Here is an 18,084-nt window from a genome sequence, read left to right on the forward strand (position 1 = left end):
ATATAGTTGACCTTCGAACTGTGTGGGTCCACTTATATGTGGATCTTTTTCAATAAATGCAGTGAAGTTTGTATTTTCTATTCCTATGATTTTGTTAATAACATTTTCTTTTCTCTTACTTTATTGTAAAAATAGAGTATATAATATATATAACATACAAAATATGCGTTGATAGACTGTTTACGTTATTGGTGAGGCTTTGGGTCAACAATAGATTATTAGTAAAATTTTGGGGAGTCCAAAGTTATATGTAGCCTTCTGACTGTATGTGTGTGTGTGGGGCCAGTGCCTCTAACCTCCATGTTGTTCAAGGGCCAATTGTCTATTTCTAATGAAAAAAGTTGTTCATACTAAAATATGCAGTTCAGCTCCATTTATTTTACGAGATCATGTATTTTCTCTAGGCTTTTTTTTTTTTTTTAAGATTTTGTTTATTTGAGAGAGAGAGTGCACAAGCAGGGGGAAGGGCAGAGGGAGAGGGAGAAGCAGGCCCCCCGCCGAGCAGGGAGCCCCATGTGGGCCCGATCCCAGGACCCCGGGATCATGACCTGAGCTGAAGGCAGATGCTTAACCGACTGAGCTACTCAGGCACTCCTCTCTAGGCCTTTCATTGCTATAGGGGCTATTAGTGAAAAAATCTTATTACCGCTGATGAGAATAAGTGATTTCTTAAATATATATGTTAAGTTCTATAAAACATATATTTGTAAATTTTTTTATGTGGGTATAGCAGGGTTGTAGGCTAATAAAAAATTTCAGAGTTTATTCTTACGTTTTTGTTCCATGAACATCAATAAGTTCTGCTAAGTCATCAAGTCTCACTACAGTTTTCTCTGGTTCTCTTCCCACTGGCCACCAGTGATTCTTCCAAATCTGACTTCTTTCTTCAGATAGAATCTCATTCTCAACCGATGCTCTTGCTTCCTACTCCATGCAGAAAACCAAAGTCCTGTGCCTGCAGTTCTCTCCTCCTCCCACCTTACATGTGAATACAACCTTCCTATCTTTCCATCTCTGTGGAAAAAGGTCAGTCCTTTTGTCCAAGGCTAATCTCCTCACCTGTGAACTGGGTCCCATACCTTCTCTGTTCAACACATGTCATCCTATAAACTTCTCTTTCTCTCTCCTATATCTTTAGTCTCTCTTTTTTTTTTTAAGATTTTATTTATTTATTTGACAGAGAGAGACAAAGCAAGAGAAGGAACACAAGCAGGGGGAGTGGGAGAGGGAGAAGCAGGCTTCCCGCAGAGCAGGGAGCCCGATGCGGGGCTCGATCCCAGGACCCTGGGATCATGACCTGAGCCGAAGGCACACCCTTAACGACTGAGCCACCCAGGCGCCCCTTTAGTCTCTTTCTTTCAGTAAATAAACACATAAAATCTCTTTTATATTTCAAGAATAGGCCAAAATTATTTCCATTTCCTCTTCTTCCTTAACTCTCCCAACAACTGTAACCTATCTTTTCCTTTGATCACTTTATTGAAGAAACATTGTTCTGATCTTTAATCACTTCTGTGTTATTGCCAAAACCATGGATGCAATTTAATTTGTTATCTTAATGGACTCTGTCAACCACTCCCTCTCTTTTCTGTGGCTTTTAGTACACCAGTGTATCCTATAGTTAATTCTATCTCTCTGAGTCCTTCCTTCTCTGTTCTGATCTTTTCTTTTTCCTTTGCTCACCTTATAATTATTAGTGTTGCCTTACACTCTATTCTCATTTACAGGTTATCTCACACTATTCTCTCTGGTCAACTTCATACAAACCCGTGGCCTTAACAACTGGTCATACCATGGAGGACTACCAAGTCAAAGATGTTTTTGATGAAATAGGGACCCATATTTCTTAGTACTTTTAAGAATCTCCACTTGGATAATATATTGGTAATTCAAACTCAAAATATCTGAAACTGAATCACCTCTTTTTTCATAACTCTTGAACTCACCCTGTCCCAGTACTAACATCACTTGATCATAGCAGGGCTTAACCTAAACTTCTCCATCATCAACATTCACTCAGTTTCTATCTGAACACCTAATAGTTGCTGCTTGTTTGTTTTTTTAAGAGAGAGTGGGGGTCGGGGAGGGGGAGAGAGAGAGAGAATCTTAAGCAGACTCCGCAATGAGTGCGCAGCCCATCATGGCGCTCAGTCCCATGACCCTTAGATCATGACCTGAGCCAAAACCAAGAGCCAGATGCTTAACTGACTACACCATGCAAATGCGTCACTATTTTCACTCAAAAATAGTTTTGAGTGAAATGCACACATTGGAGATAAAACTGTGGAGAAAAAGTCAGAACATGAAAGGTCTTGTGAGCTAAGTGGGGTAGTTTAACCTGAATCCTGAAATCTGTGGGGAATCATCAAAGGATTTTAATCAAGGCCTACTTCAGCCACACCAAGTTACTTTGCAATTCCTGCAAGAGCAGCATTCCTTTTCCTGTAATGGCTTTGTAGATATCATTACCTGTGATTAGAATACCCTTCTTCTTTTTCACCCAGAATCTACCCATCATTTAAAACTGAACTCACCCTTTCCAAGAGGCTGCCCTGAATTGTTCCTTACCCTGCAGTCTGAGTTACTTGCTGCTTCTCTGTTTTCATTAAATGCTATATACATCACCCTAACATATGAGTCGTATCCATGCTCTAATCTTTGATTTTAATTCTATGTCTTTTCAAGTAGTCTGTGAGCTCCTTGAGGGTCACGACTACTCTCAGTAGCAATTATAGTGCCTACCGTTATAGAAGGAGCACAATAAATAGAGAAACTGAGACACAGGAAGGTTAAGTGATACCCATGATAATTTAGCATGTAAGTAACTCTCAGCATCCAGTCTGGTTTTGGTCCTTTGGTATGGTTTGGTGGTGGTAGAAGTCTTTCTGCCTTAAGTGTTAGGGGACTTAATCTTTTATAATTAGGCACAATGTAACACAGTAGGTTATATTAACAGGATGAGGGGAAACAAAAGGAGGAAAAAAAGCATAAGTAACTACTAGGATAAGAACAATCAGAGCATTCAAAGTCAAGGCTTTGCACCAACCCTAAAGGCTATTTAGGATCCTGGACTGTGACACTCTGATAGCAGACAGATATCACGTGAGCATGGGAAGCTTTAGAGAGCCAGTAAGTGTGTTCTTCAAGGATTCCAGTCCTATATTCCTGGTATCGAAGGAGGGGCCCTCCTCAGGTCCCAGTTTATTCCAGAAAAATTCAGTAAGAAATTTGCCCATGACACTTGACAGGACAGGTGAGCTCTTTTGAGACTCGGATGACTTCCTACCTCTCAAGTAAAGAAATAGCTGAGTGTTTCAAATACAATTTTAATTCACGGGCTCCAGGAGATACATACTTACACCAATTTACAGAGTGTCTGAAACAAAATACCTGTGTTTTGACCCATAACTAGTTAATAACTACCCAAGCACAGGTTGAGAAAGGAAGGCTGATTAAAAGATCCTGTGCCCACACCTCCAATGTCAAATAATAGTAGCCTGATATTGTTTGGTTTTGTCTACCTACCAAAGACGCTACAGCTGATTTTTTTTTTCCTCAAAATGGATTTGTGGAACTTAGCAAGATTTACCTGTAACCGTTCTCCATTTTTAAGCCAAGTGATTACAGGGGGAGGCACTGCATCCGATTTGCATTCCAATGTCACTTGTCTGTTCCGTAACACAGTGAAATCCTGGGACTCATCAGTTCCAGCAATGTTAGGGGGTACTGGGTGCGAGAACAAACATGTCAGAGGCTTTCAGTAAACAAGATATAAAAATGATCTGAATTATATTAGGTTTTCAACAAATTTTGCTTCTGTTATATAAAATAAGAGGCATAAACTTAAAACATTACTCGTTCAATTTGTGGTACAAATGACTACCAGTAGTGGACTTTTTTTTTTAAGTCTTACTCTGTACTTTCACATATATAAAGTACTGAAATTCTTCCAATAGTCACATGAATGACAGGATAAGTAATATAATCACATTATTATCACCATTTAACAGGTAAAGAAACTAAGGCACAAAGAAAGGATTTCTTGTCCAGGTCTCACACTTGGTAAGAATTTTCTCTCAACATCGGATTTCCAAACTACTAAATCAGGGTCTGTTCCATAATAATATAGAGAAATGTATATACTTTCATAATATTCAGAAATATATTTTTTAATGTGACTTTTATATGCAGAACTTACATGTCAGTTAACGGCAGGTCTAATTTGTGTGTAGGGCTGGTGGGGGAAGGGGGGCACCTAAATTATGGACAATTTGCACTGCCTAGTCATCTCGACTAAGACAATGAAATAAGTATCTTCTGTTTGGTTTTTTAAATGTTCCTTTCCATAAAGAGTAATTCTTATCTCTGTGCTGAAATAATATTGACCTGAGTCTAAATGGCCCAACTTTTCTAGAAGGTAATTTGGCAATAAATTTCAGAGCTTTAAATATGTACATGTGTATGTGTAATCAAGCAAGTGTACTTATAGAAATTTATCAAAATAAAAGAATTAAGGAAACAGGCTAATATGTATGCACAAAGATGTCTATAACAGTATTCCTTATACTGATGAAAATTCAAGAACAGCTTAAATATCCAAAAATAGGGAATTAAATTATTAATTTATTAATTAAATAAATGATGGTATATTCATAAAATGGGACACCATGCCATCACTAAAAACTGTTATAAAAATATGTTTTTTGACATGAAAACATGTTCATCAAACCATTAAGAGATATGAAAAACAAGTTTGATACTGCATGTTGTAGGGTACATTTCTGTGACAAAACATCTGTATGCAAAAAAGCCTTTGTGTAATGAGACTGGATGACATATTTTCTTCTTTATCGTAATTTATAGTCTATGATTTTAAATAAAGAACTACGAATTATTTGTGCAGAAACAAAATGAATGAGTCAAAAAGTCCACTGGAGTATTTCCAAAAAGCACTTGATCAGCCAAATATAAGAATAAGATTTGCAAAATACATATTTCCTTATACATAAACATATCTTATGATGTGCTACAGAGTTGCCCCAGGTTCCATGAATTACAGCTTCTAATTAGGTATTAGTATATGATAGATTGCAGGACATTTTGCCAAATTTACCATGCACTCTCACTAAATATTCTTTATCATCATCTCCTGAAGTACTGGATGCCAGACACGTATATCTTCCTGTATCCTCCACCTGCAAAATCCAAATAAGTGAATTACACAATGTTAACATGTCAGTTTTCGTGATGAGAATAAGCATTCACTAGAATGAATATAAAGTCTCACACAAAACAAGATAGCACAACAAATAAAACTTAATAAACTGTTTTAACATTAGCTCTCTGTAACATAGCTCTCTGTAAAACTATGTTTTAAGAGGTTTTCAATATCTGATCTCAACATGTTTGCATGTTAGGTATATTTAGTGATCTCAGAAAAGGCAGATATATATAGGACCCAGCACCAGAGGTCATAGATGAGACACACAATATTTACTGAACAAATATTTATGGACTTAAATGGTAGATTTAAAAGTTCAATTGGCATCTTCCTGAAGAAAATGCAATACAGTTTATTAAGTAAACAAATAAAGTATCAGGTTATTTAAATAAAGTACATTAATTCCACATTTTGAATGTACCTTTGGTAAACGTGGTGAAACAAAAGAGCTATATTATATAATCTGGCTGCAAACAGTGTCAGACTGACAACATAATCTACTATTATCTGACTAAAACCAGAAACATTTCTTTAAAAACCCCGTGCATAGTTTCCACTGGAAGTGTTAGTCTTCCTTCATATGTTTGACATTGTGTAGACACAGCCCATGCTTACGTATGCATAAAATATACTCTGTAAAACAGACGATCTTACTTCTGTGAAAAATGTATTTTGGAAAAGCAGAAAAATCCTGTTTTCATTTATTTTACTACTTGAACATTCCTAGAATATTGTGAATTTTTAAATTCTTACATTCAAAACTGACTTTATAGGTTATGGAAAAACTTTTTGGTAGGCCGCAGAAACTCCTTCGAAAAAAATTTAAGACTAGTATGCTTGCAAAAATACTTAAATACAACTTTAAGAAGAATGGCACTCACATAGTCCTTCAATTAAGAATTTAAAATGATGTACCGAGGCCTAGAGAATAACTTCGCATTTCCCATCGTATGTTGAAAGTCGTTTAAAACTCAACTTTTCTCTATCAACTCACTTTATTCCCAATTAATAATGCCCTCTCCGCTTGTTTTGACTTACCCAAACTTGAACCATCACTCATGTCTACTCCTAAATCTTACCTCCTCCAATAAATATTTCCTGACAATTTGTGCCCTTCTGGATGCCTACAGTCATCATTCGTAGCTATATTTTCTAAACTGTGTTCTGTTTATAGAGTGTCAGAAAAGTGACAGTTAATCATATTTCTCTAGAGTAGTATTTTTCAGGATTGTTGACATGCAGTATGGCTCACAAAGGAGAGGAAGGTATAGTATATAAAGTTTTCCAATTCTATTCGGTCACAGAATTTCCTCCACTGGAATAACTCACAGAACTAGTGTTTGATGGAAGATATTTTAGTAAACTCCTGTCTTTACCACACAATTTGGAATTTGCAAAGCTTCCAATATGTGTCAGGCATAACTGTATGTTACAGATACATACATGAAAAGACAAAGTTCAGATAAGTGAAATATAATGTGATAGGTGAAATATAATGTATAATGTACAAAATGCCCTGAAAACACAGAGGAGCAGAGGAACCAAGATCAGTCTTGGGACTTGATAATATTTAATTTTCTACTTCTAAAATATCTTGAATGGTTTTCTTACTGTTTCTTTTCCTAATTTTATCATGTGTGTAGTTTCATATCCCCTAGACAACTGGAAACTTCTTGAAGGCTGAGACAGGTTTTATGTATTATGTTTGTATTCTCCACAATGGCTAGCTCATGTGGGTCCCATCTAATACTCAATGGGATCATCTCTGTCTCCTTTTGTTAAATCAAACTCTATAATGTTTCCATTTAAGACCTACTATGATGTGGCCTTAATATTCCTTATAAGCTTTGTTTATCATTATTCCTTTGTATTTATAATTCTATTCCATACAGTTCCCTGTCTCCTTATGTTACAAAATTCTTTTGGCTCCTTTTTTATCTGTTGAAATTATATCATTCAAGGATTTTCATTCAGTAAGTTGTTTGAAAGCTTAACTCCAGTTTTCTCTGAGTTATTGCAATGTTTGACGGAGAGAAAAGAGGGGAATGGAAGGCGTGTTCTCCTTGATATTAGAAACAAGGAATGTGCTGAGTTCCACTGGGTAGGCTTTTGAAGTGGATATAGGATTGAGACCCAGCTCTATCACTGAACAGCGTTGAGTACTTGGCAGGCAAGTACTTGATCTCTCTGTGCCTGTTTCTGGTGGTGTAGAATGGAGATAAAGACTTGCTCACAGAGTTGTTATGATGGTCACCGGTGTGATTGAGCCCAGAGCTGAAGTCAGGACTGACACAGTAGACAATTCATAGCCCTTTGCTCTCTTTTTCCAGCTCCCTTTCCTTCCTCTTTCCTCAGTAAAAATGCACACAGAATATAATTAAATAATTTATGCCATGTTTAAAGGGATGATGATTATCACAACAGTAGCAGCAGGAAAAACAATTCTATCTAACTCTATTTAACATTACTACATGCCTGTGGCGCTAAGCTAAGCATGTTAGGTGATCTTTTAAATCCTCAAGTGTAGGAGTTAGGTATTATTACTACTTTTATCCCAAAGTTGCGGACGGGGGTATTAGGGCACAGATGGAGAATATCTGTAATATAAGATTTGTCTTTGTTAGTAAAACAGAAGATTGTTATGATAAGGCATCCCAGACATACTCCTCTTTAATAAATTTATGTTTCTGATGAATTTCCTTAAACACAAACTAAAAGAACAATTTTACTGCATTGGTTGTTTGAAAAATTGTGTCTCTTCAGATTTTCATGTCTGCTAGTTCATTTGAGAGACCAAAATTGCTCTTGGAGGCCTCATATGTACATATGTTGAACTGCTTTTTGCCAGTTCTGTAAAGGGTCGCATGGCACAAGTTAAGAGCTTCAGGTAATACTCACTTACAGCACTGTGAAAAAACATGAAAAATTAAAGTATCTTGCTTTCTTCCAAGTTTAATATGATACTTCTACTGCTCTTTTTTAGTCATGTTACCCTGTGTCTACCCAAGCATGCATACCGTAGAACCAATCTACCTTTGTGAAAGTTACTGAGAGGGATCTGTGATCCATTTGGATTCAAAAACATTAATTTCTCCATTTCACCTATATTAGCAAGTGAGAAGTACAGTCCAGGATAAAATAATTTTTTTGACTTCGACACTTACCTGAGCACTAGATATTTGAAGGATCTCTCCACCTCCAAGAGTTTGTACCTGACCTGTCTGTGGGAGGGGCCGTCCATCCTTCATCCAGGTAATTTTAGGAGTTGGGATTCCAGAAGCAAAGCAGGTAAGTTCAAGTGGATTATTAACAATCACTGATATTTCTACAGGTTCTTCTGATCCATTGATATGAGGTGGTTCTATTTAAAGGGAATTGAAAACAACAACAAAATAAATTTGCTGTTTGATAAAATACTGCTGATTAGAAAAACTTTAAAAGGAAATTCATCTCAAATTTATGTTCATATACTACAAATTGGTTAAATACCAAAATGACAATTCCTAGATGTTATTACCATTTGTCACTGGCACTATTTTAAAAGGGATGGCTCATATCTATCAGAGATCATGAAATAAATGGCAAGCCTGTCCAAGGCAATGACAGCTCAGCAACTGGGATTCAGATACATAGAGCAGTCTCACCTAACTGCAAAGACTGGAGAACCATAAAAACGAAACTCATCTTGTACCATTTTTTAAAGAGAGATACTTCCACAGAGTAGTGTGTTTTTGTACCTTCTAAATATCTATTGTTTCTACAAAAGTAACAGGCAAATGCTGTGGAATTCTGCTCTCATCTTTTCCCTGCAGAACTTTAAGAGGAAACAATGACTAAGCAGAAGAAAAAATAGTTACATTTGGAGACTATTTCTGCATAGAACACATTTGTTATGTCTGGGCAGAAATAATTTCCTTTTTTATTTATATTTCTAAATTACCTTTCTCAAGAGGATGTTAAAAATCTAAACGCTTGGAAGAAACATTAAGGTTCCTTAAGTCCAACTATTCTCAAGTTTAGAAATCCCTTTAAAACAGTCTTTTCATAGAATGATCATTCAAGTTTTCTATGAACGTTTCCAGTTTACTATTTCACAAGGCAGCCAAAATAGCTGTTGGACAGCTCCAAGGATCAGACTTTTTTTTTTTTTTTTTTTTTTAATCAGGCACGTAGTTTAGAACAGAGGTTCACAGAAGAGCATCTGCAGTCAAAGAGCCTGAGTTTGAATCCTGGGTCCAATAATTATTAGCTTAGTGGATTTGGGCAAACCTCTAAAATAAGAATAGCACTATTATTTAACTAGTAGGATCATTGTGAGCATCCAATGAGATAATCTATAAACTACACATTTCTTTTGTGTTTCTGAGTATCTTTTATTTTATAATTAAAGGTTTTTAAAAAGTTATTGCTACTACAATGTCTACTACAGCTGTTGGTGTTATTAAAACCTGTTTACTAAAAAAAAAAAAAACCCACCTATGGTCCCTGTTTTCCTTTCTGGAGAAAGACAATATATTAAATCTATATACCGTTTCAGACTATAATTAAGAAGTCAGAGTTTCTTAACCACTGACCCACATGACTTCTTTTTTTACTTTCATTCATCTTATGTATTGCTGTCAAAATCCATTTTCTTAAGTGAATTTTAGAATGATCCAAGATTTCTTGCTTAAGGATTTCAGTGTTTCCATGTTGCTTACTGAATTAAATAAAAACACTTCATCATGGCTTCCAAAGCTTCTGCAATAGGTCTTTATCTTTATAAAATTATGTACTTTTAATATACTTAAATGTAACCTAGGCTTCAAATTTGACTACTTTTTTCCCTCAACAAGTCCAGTCTTTTCTTGCTCTGTGACTTTACTAATGCTATTCCTTCTACTGTTACATCCTCCAATAGTCCCATCCACTAACTGAGCATGTTCAAATACTACCAAGGTCACATTAATGTCATTAAATTCATTTGTAAAAACCATAAATCCTTTCTTGATTCTAACACCAACAATAAAATTTCTCTCCCTTTAAATTTCCAAAGCATGTTGTCTATATTACTCAAAAGCAGTTATCTGATTCTCTATTTGACTACAGTCAATTCTTTATTCCTTTCATTTATTAGTTATTTACTATGTTTCAGTCATTATGGATACAAAAATTAATTAGGCATGGCCTTTATCTTCAAAGCTTATAGTCACTAGATTTAAAACAACATCAACAATAATAGAAACAGCATATTCCCCCTGATTCAAACCCCCAGTCATCAGATCTTACAGATAGATGTTAAGTGACTATCAACTATTTTATTCTGTGTCTTTCTCATATGTCTTATACTTTGGACAGAGTAGGAGGTATACATACTCTGATGACTCCAGAACTTATGTTTTTAACTTACATCTCTCTTCTGAGCTTAAGATCCACAAATCCAATTATCAGATAAACACCTCCAGTGGAATATTTGGACACTACTTCAATTTAAACATGTATTCAGACAGAACCTGTTACCTTATTCCTCAAAACCTGGTCCTTTTCCATCATTTCCTGCATTTATGAGATGGATTTACCAATCATCCAGTCATATAAACCAGAAACTCGGAGTCACCCTTGATATCTTCTTCATCACTCTCCTATATCCAAATCCTCAAGTAAGTCCTAATACTTCTACCTGCAATTATTTCTAAATGCATTTTTTCCTCTCACCTCCATTACTAATCTGAGCTACAATACTATTTACTTGGACTAACATCACTTATTTCCTGCCTTTAGGTACCCAATCAATATTATCTATTTGTTTCTTTCACATTAACAGACCCCAATTTTGTTGGGACTGGCAGTGTGCTAAAAACTCCATTTCCTAGCCTCTGCCGTAGATGGTAGATGGAGTGGTATGTGAAGATTCTGATCAATGAGATGTAAGTGGAAGAGGTTCTGTACGGTTTTTAAAAAAGTCCCTAGGGGGGGCAACTCTTCACCTTTCCTCTTTTTCCTGCTCTGTTGTTGCATCTAGTGATGCTGGGGGTGACCAGGCAGTGCATGATCACTGACCAACTGCTAAGAATAGCAGTTCCCCAGGTTAGGACGGTTACTTTCACATTTGGAGTGTAGCACTGATCCAAGGGAAGACTTTTTCAGGTTTTAATGGAATTAGCTTTCAACAGATGCTGAAATGCTGAATCTTCTCATCTTTCTGCTGAGCCAGTTTTCAAATCTGTTTTAAGAAAATATTATCCTTATAAACCCTGTAGCTAGGAAGGCTATTCTTTGTACACGACGCTAACAATACCGTTGTTATTTTCTTGCTCAGTTTTCTACATCCAGAAATGCTCTGGACTGTGATTCTGCTGCTGGGTTCCTGAATTCCTAGAGGAGCATGCTTTCTCCCTTTCCCACCACCACATGTTGGACCAGGCCATATGTCACATACACTGTAGGTGTACAGCAATTATTTGTTACATGATGACTGGAAACATGTCTGGCCCATAATGTATAGCCAATAGTTAATACTTAATATGTGAATAATGTACAAGAGCACATTTATGTCATCTCCTGTTATTCCTGAGACTCTGTGAATTGGTACACAGGAATTTGTTATTCCAGCCTTCCTTATCAACACACACTTTCTTCTGTCTTTTGTCTCTAAATACCCTGGAATACCTCCTCCACTACCACCTTTCATTCTAAGGAACACTCATCTATACCACAGTCTCTTCTTTGTTTATTTAGATAGCATTCTATCTCTCTCTACAGTTAAAACTCCCTTTAATCCAGCTAGCAAGTTCTAATTCCATTCAATTTAATCCAATGGATAAATATATGTCAAATGCCATGCTAAATCCTGGGAATACATCAATAGGTAAGGTGGGTACTGCCCCTCACAGAGCTTAGCTAAGGATGAAGCAGACTTTTAAAGTTACACAAATGATTAAATTGGTATAGGTACTATAAGGAAGATTACAGAGCATTCTGAAAACATATGCTAACCTCATGCCAAAATTATTCTTATCGTTCCTTGTGAGGTATATTTTGTTCTGGAAGAGCCTGAGGTTTTACTTACGTTGTAGTGAGAAAACAAACAAAACTCCCCCAAAATAATTAATTATGGAACTAGTTCATCTTCATTTCTCTCCCAAAGTCAAAATTTTTTACTTCAAGTAAAAGACGTGTTTTTGTTTGCATATAGAACATTGTAATACACATTTCAAATGGAACTAGACTATTTGAAATGACTATTACAACTATAATCTAGAGATTGGATCATTTGAAAATATTGTTTGAAATAACATAAAATAGTATAAATATCATGCTTTTTCATTAAGTTAGTATTTATCAAGAGCTTTAATTCTTGAAAAAACTTAAAAATCTACTTATCAATTGGTTGTATGATTTTGTTAATGAATAATGTTTTATAAGTAGGAGTTTTCATCTTTTAGACAAATAAGAAACAAAATAAATTTAACATTCTTCAGGTAAGAGTAAACCTAGGTAAATTACAAAACAGAAATATGAAATACAATGAAGTTTTTACAAGTTTTGTCCCCATAGCAAGTGATTCTAAGAATTACACTTACTTACTAAATCTTTATTGTCACTTATTTCCCAATTATTGAATGTTTACATACCCAGGACCTTCAGGATAAAGTGTTTGCTGACTTCTCCAGCTTCATTTGAGGCAATGCAGATGTACCTTCCCGAATCTTCAGTCTCTGCTTTGTTGAGCTGAAGAACCATTCCTTGAGTGCTTACTGTCAGACGGGTATTAGGACCCAGAGGATGCCCATCTCTAAGCCAGGACATCCTGGGAGTTGGGGTTCCATCTGTAAAGCATGTCATGGAGGTAGAACTACCCTTGACTATTGTGATCTCCTCTGTTCCCATTGCATTGTCCAGAGTTGGTGGCACTATACAGAAAACAAAACAGGTAAAATTTACACATCTATTATAATTTGAGACCAACTTAGATAAAAAATTTTTTTTAATGGTTCAGTTAGTTCTGTAGTGTTTCTATGATCTATTAAAATATAGAATTTAAGATAGCATATAAATAACGCTATTATAAAAACAGGTATTAGATAGGCTAATTATTAACCTTCCAAGATATTAGCAATGAAACCTCAGGATTGTTTTCTTGTCGAACACAAAAAATTTAAATGTGCTTTAAGTTTTGGCCATTTTTTAACTTCTTAGGTTTGTCTCTTTAACTTGTTACAATGTATATTACAGTTTCAGAAGTATATTTTCAACTGCTGTATGGGAATAAATAAAATAATACCAGTTTCTGGAGTAAATTTTATATAATCCAACAAAATTAATTTGTAGGCTATAGTAAATAGTTACTTAACTGTTCTGAGATGTTCTTGGGGATTTAGAAATTTGGACCAGTAAACCTTAGTATTTCAGAAATGGAATGTTTTCAGTTCTCTCTCTGTCTACACACACACACACACACACTCATGAAGACATATATCTGCACATATTCATTCATATTTTAAATACTCAAAATGAGCCACTAATATTATTAGAAAACAGTGTGAACTTTCTCTTTGTATCAAAAGATGAGTCCTTGTGTCAGGATTGAAATGCTATTTTTAAAAACTTAGATTTGACTTAAGGCAAAGTTCCAGGTTAGAAGACTTTTTTTTTTTTTTAAGATTTTATTTATTTATTTGACAGAGAGAGACACAGCGAGAGAGGGAACACAAGCAGGGGGAGTGGGAGAGGGAGAAGCAGGCTTCCCGTGGAGCAGGGAGCCCAATGTGGGGCTTGATCTCAGGACCCTGGGATCATGATCTGAACTGAAGGCAGACACTTAACCGACTGAGCCACCCAGGTGCCCCTAGAAGAGTGTTTTGACAGACAGTATGTTCCAATACATATGGACCCCTTGGGAGAAAATGCATTGTTTCCTAGTTAGCAACATCCTATTTTACCAATTCTTTCTGATATGTCAATATCTAAATATAAGCCTGTTGCTTAATATTGTAAAGTACTAGGGTCATCTCTGAGACATACCCAAAACTCGAAGACTATAATGTTTATTATCCACCCCAGCTCTGTTGGAGGCCACACACGTGTACACAGCAACATCAGACACCTGAGCTCTCACAATCCTGAAAAACAATTTGACCCAATAATTCATAATTCAATCCCATTCAACATACACAGAGAAAATATTTCTGATTTATACACAGATTATGACTAATGTTGGGAAATTTTAGTTAGGAAGCTTATAATGATCCATCACAAATACAGATGTCTCAAATGCAATTTGTTCCACAAAGTTGATTAGGCACTGACAGTAAGCCATTAAAAATATAACATAATTTAAGAGTGAATATTTTCCTAATATACATTAAGAAAGAATGATGCTAACATGAAAATCACATGATTGTAGTACGCATCTTTCTATTATTTTGCCACAGAAAGTTTTCTCTAAAATAGCAGTTCTTGGAAATACATATGCGATAGATACGTCTGTCTATGAAAGAGCTATTTTATACAAATTTACTAAAACACGAGCATTTAAATAAGAATAAAAAAACATTTTAATTTTACAGTTGTTATCCTCCCTCTTCTAAAAAGATACTGAAAGGGAAAAATAACCAAACAATAGAAAAAAATTTCTTAACACCATTTAGATAAAGTTAAAGCCTACAATCGTAGTGACTTTACCCATCTAGCAAATCACACATAATAAAAGCTGACCTGATAACCTGCCCTCCTGATAGCAACCGGATATGGGAGGAGAGAGGCAGAGGAAGTCCATTCTTTAGCCAGTTTATCTGTGGTGGGGGTGTCCCTGTGGCTCTGCATTCAATATTTATTGAAGTATCCACCAAAGTCATTAGTTTCTCTGCTTCTTCTTTATTACCCCTAATTGCAGGTGGAACTATGTCATGCAGAAAATGAGAGAGAGAGAGAGAAGGGGTGGGGTGTGCATTACTAGTTCAAATCAGTTCAACTACAATTGCCCATGCTGCTGCTTTTTATCCCAAAAGCAAAGGGCAGTGATCAGATTTTAAAACTAGATGCTTCAGGCACCTACTGCTGGACCTTCATTTCTACTGATAGATTCCGAAGGTAGCAGAGTCAAAAGAGAGTGAAATTTCATATTTACCATAGACATTCAAGTTAAAAATTTGGTCTTCTTCTCCAGCAGGGTTAGAAGCGACACATGTGTATTTCCCCACGTTAGATGGGAGAGCTCCATAAATGTTTAATGTACTGCCATCTGCAGTCACCCTATAGGAAACATCATAGTAAAGGCACTGAGATGATTCATGTGAAGCTAAGAGCTGGAAAACTCACTCTGGGTTACTGTGTTCTTTAAAGAAATACCACCATAAAATGCATCTTCATCTTAGATATATAATGGTTCGTATCTTTTTCACGAAGTACATGGAAGTCTGTTAAAGTCAGAGCTAGTAAAACTGATGGGGATTTCATGCAATCAACTAAAATTCTACAGAACCAGATAAAATTCATGTCTTCCATCCACCACTTCCTTATGAGAAAAACGGGAACTGAATGAAATCAGGTTGGGAACTTCTCTATCCAAATCAAAGACGTGTTTTTCTCAAAGTTAGAATACATTTTCCTTAGTTACTAAAATAAGGTTTGGATTAAATGAAAATTATCAAAAATTCTGGTATGAAATCTGAAGAATGTTATAATGAGAAACTAAAAGAAATGATATACTAAAAACTAACTATAAATGACTTAGTAATATTTTTAATGAGAATAGGATAACTTATTTAAACTGTGACAACAACTCAGTATTATGTATACGTATATTTTGCAAAAATTTTTCCACAAATTGCTAGAGCTTTACCCTTGAATTACATAATGGTAAATAACTGTATGGTTAGATGATCAAAGATATTTAAGTTAATATTATTGCATTACTGATTCCCTTCACAAGCCATTAATTATCAAACAAATTTCCTGTTTTAGAAAGAGATTAAATGGCTTTCTATAGTTATTCCTACAACAGTGATTTTATTAGAGTCTTCCAATGTCAAAAGTAAACACTCCATTTCTAACATATAATGTTATTAAATATGATTATTGAAAATTACAAAAAAAGAAAATTACAATATTATTATGAATCTCTTATATTTTTTCATTTTCAAAATATGAATTTTAAAATTCCATGGGTTAATCATATGAATAAACAAAAAAGGAGGTTGCCATAACCAAAGGAAAGTAGTAAGTTGATTGGCAAATTGTCCCATTTGCAAACCTATACGTATTGCGGAGATGTGAACAAATAATCAGTAAGTGAGATACAGAAAAAGTGCATTTGGGATCTTATTGTAAGGGAAGAATGACAGATCATAAATTTCTGGGTATAAATATTATCATATAAGATCTTTAGGTCCCACCACCTATCTAGTACTTGGCTTGCAATATGGTTGATACCATCTGATTTAATAAAAATAATTAAATACTTGTTAACTATTGAGATATGTGCACACCAAAGAAATAAAACTTAAAACATATCTCTAAAATATTATTTGGCAATTTACCCAATCTTCTAATGGGAACTAATATCTAAATTTTAATATACAATGACTTCAAAGAAAATAACATTTACTTATCTTTCTTTAAATTATGTATATTCAATTCATTGACTAGAAAACAGTCCAAACCCTAAATTTAAAATATTGGTTTAAAATGATAAAGCTTGTAATACATTTAATTAATGCCTACGTATGCATGTATGGTTCTTCAAATAATTTAATTACTCTGATACGTGTATACAGTGGGGCTTTGTGATGAAGTAATCTAGCGGAGAGTAGAATTCTGGACTGTTCTTCTAAAGGCATTTATTGTTGAAAGTAACAGGAAGCCCTTACCATATTGTTATTCCATCTCCATGTAATTTGTTGTATGGGTAACATGTATCAGCGGAAAATGGGATTTGGACAAATCACTACAAGGAATGAACTAGGTTACGACGATATTGTCTCTTTTTTCAAAATGAGCCAAGCACTCATTCACTCATTGATGTTGATGGATACGGAAAACTTACAAACATGTGTGCAGCACACACGCACACACTTTTGAGCAACTGTCTAAGGAGAATTTCTGTGTCCAGGTCTTTAAAATGTTATCTTTTTTCTTTCTGAATACAAAATGATAGCCAAGTTCCCATGAGACTGAATTTGGTATTATTCATGTGAAATTTGAAGCATAAAGCATTGTAGAATACATTATAATTAATGATGCAAAGATTCTTTTAAAACATACCGGATTCTTTCTGTTTCACTGTTATTTATGGGCTTTCCATCTTTAAGCCACTGAATAAGTGGGGTGGGAATGCCATTTGCATTGCAGGCCAGCTCAACGTTTTCTCCCTGAAGAACGCTGACTTCACTTGGAATTTCAGCACCAGCAATACTTGGAGGAACTTTGGGGAAATGATAAAGATTTTCATTAACAAGGCATAAGGTTATAAAGTCTAACAAATACAACAGAATCATAGAACAATATGCCATTTTTTTCATATTTTTCCTAGATTGTGGTTCAAGATCCAACTATTATTATCCTCATAAATTACTTCTAAATGAGGAATAGGTCAAGGAATCATTTCAATATTCTTGTTGTATTTGTAAGTTGATACAATTACTTAGCCATATGTTGGGCTAGTGACAAATCTACCTCATGGGTGTCCTTCCTGGCCAAATGACTCACGTTTAGATTAAATCCTCAATATAGTTCAGAATTAGTATAGTTCAGGAGAACGTTTTACAAAATCTTGCCATCAACGTCTGAGAAAAGCATCTAAGTTGGGTGTTTCTCTCTTCATAATGCAATTTAAAAATCGTACTGAATGGAGCACTGGGTGTCATACGCAAACAATGAATCAT

At 35.2% G+C, this 18,084-nt stretch overlaps 1 protein-coding gene across 1 annotated transcript in view; it reads right to left on the reverse strand.

The window, feature by feature from the left end:
• The window catches only part of HMCN1 (hemicentin 1), a 420,986-nt gene that overhangs the window by 71,541 nt on the left and 331,361 nt on the right, over positions 1-18,084 (reverse strand). The window contains exons 59-66 of the mRNA XM_081823192.1: positions 17,465-17,624; positions 15,330-15,454; positions 14,918-15,101; positions 14,225-14,322; positions 12,835-13,113; positions 8,386-8,582; positions 5,114-5,195; positions 3,590-3,726 (exon numbers count right to left, since the gene is read on the reverse strand). Of these exons, the coding sequence (XP_081679318.1) occupies positions 3,590-3,726; positions 5,114-5,195; positions 8,386-8,582; positions 12,835-13,113; positions 14,225-14,322; positions 14,918-15,101; positions 15,330-15,454; positions 17,465-17,624 (1,262 nt within the window). The remainder of the gene's footprint in view (positions 1-3,589; positions 3,727-5,113; positions 5,196-8,385; positions 8,583-12,834; positions 13,114-14,224; positions 14,323-14,917; positions 15,102-15,329; positions 15,455-17,464; positions 17,625-18,084) is intronic.

Source organism: Leptonychotes weddellii, chromosome 6 (genome assembly GCF_054177405.1).
Source record: "Leptonychotes weddellii isolate Sample4059 chromosome 6, ASM5417740v2, whole genome shotgun sequence".
Lineage (NCBI taxonomy): Eukaryota > Metazoa > Chordata > Mammalia > Carnivora > Phocidae > Leptonychotes > Leptonychotes weddellii.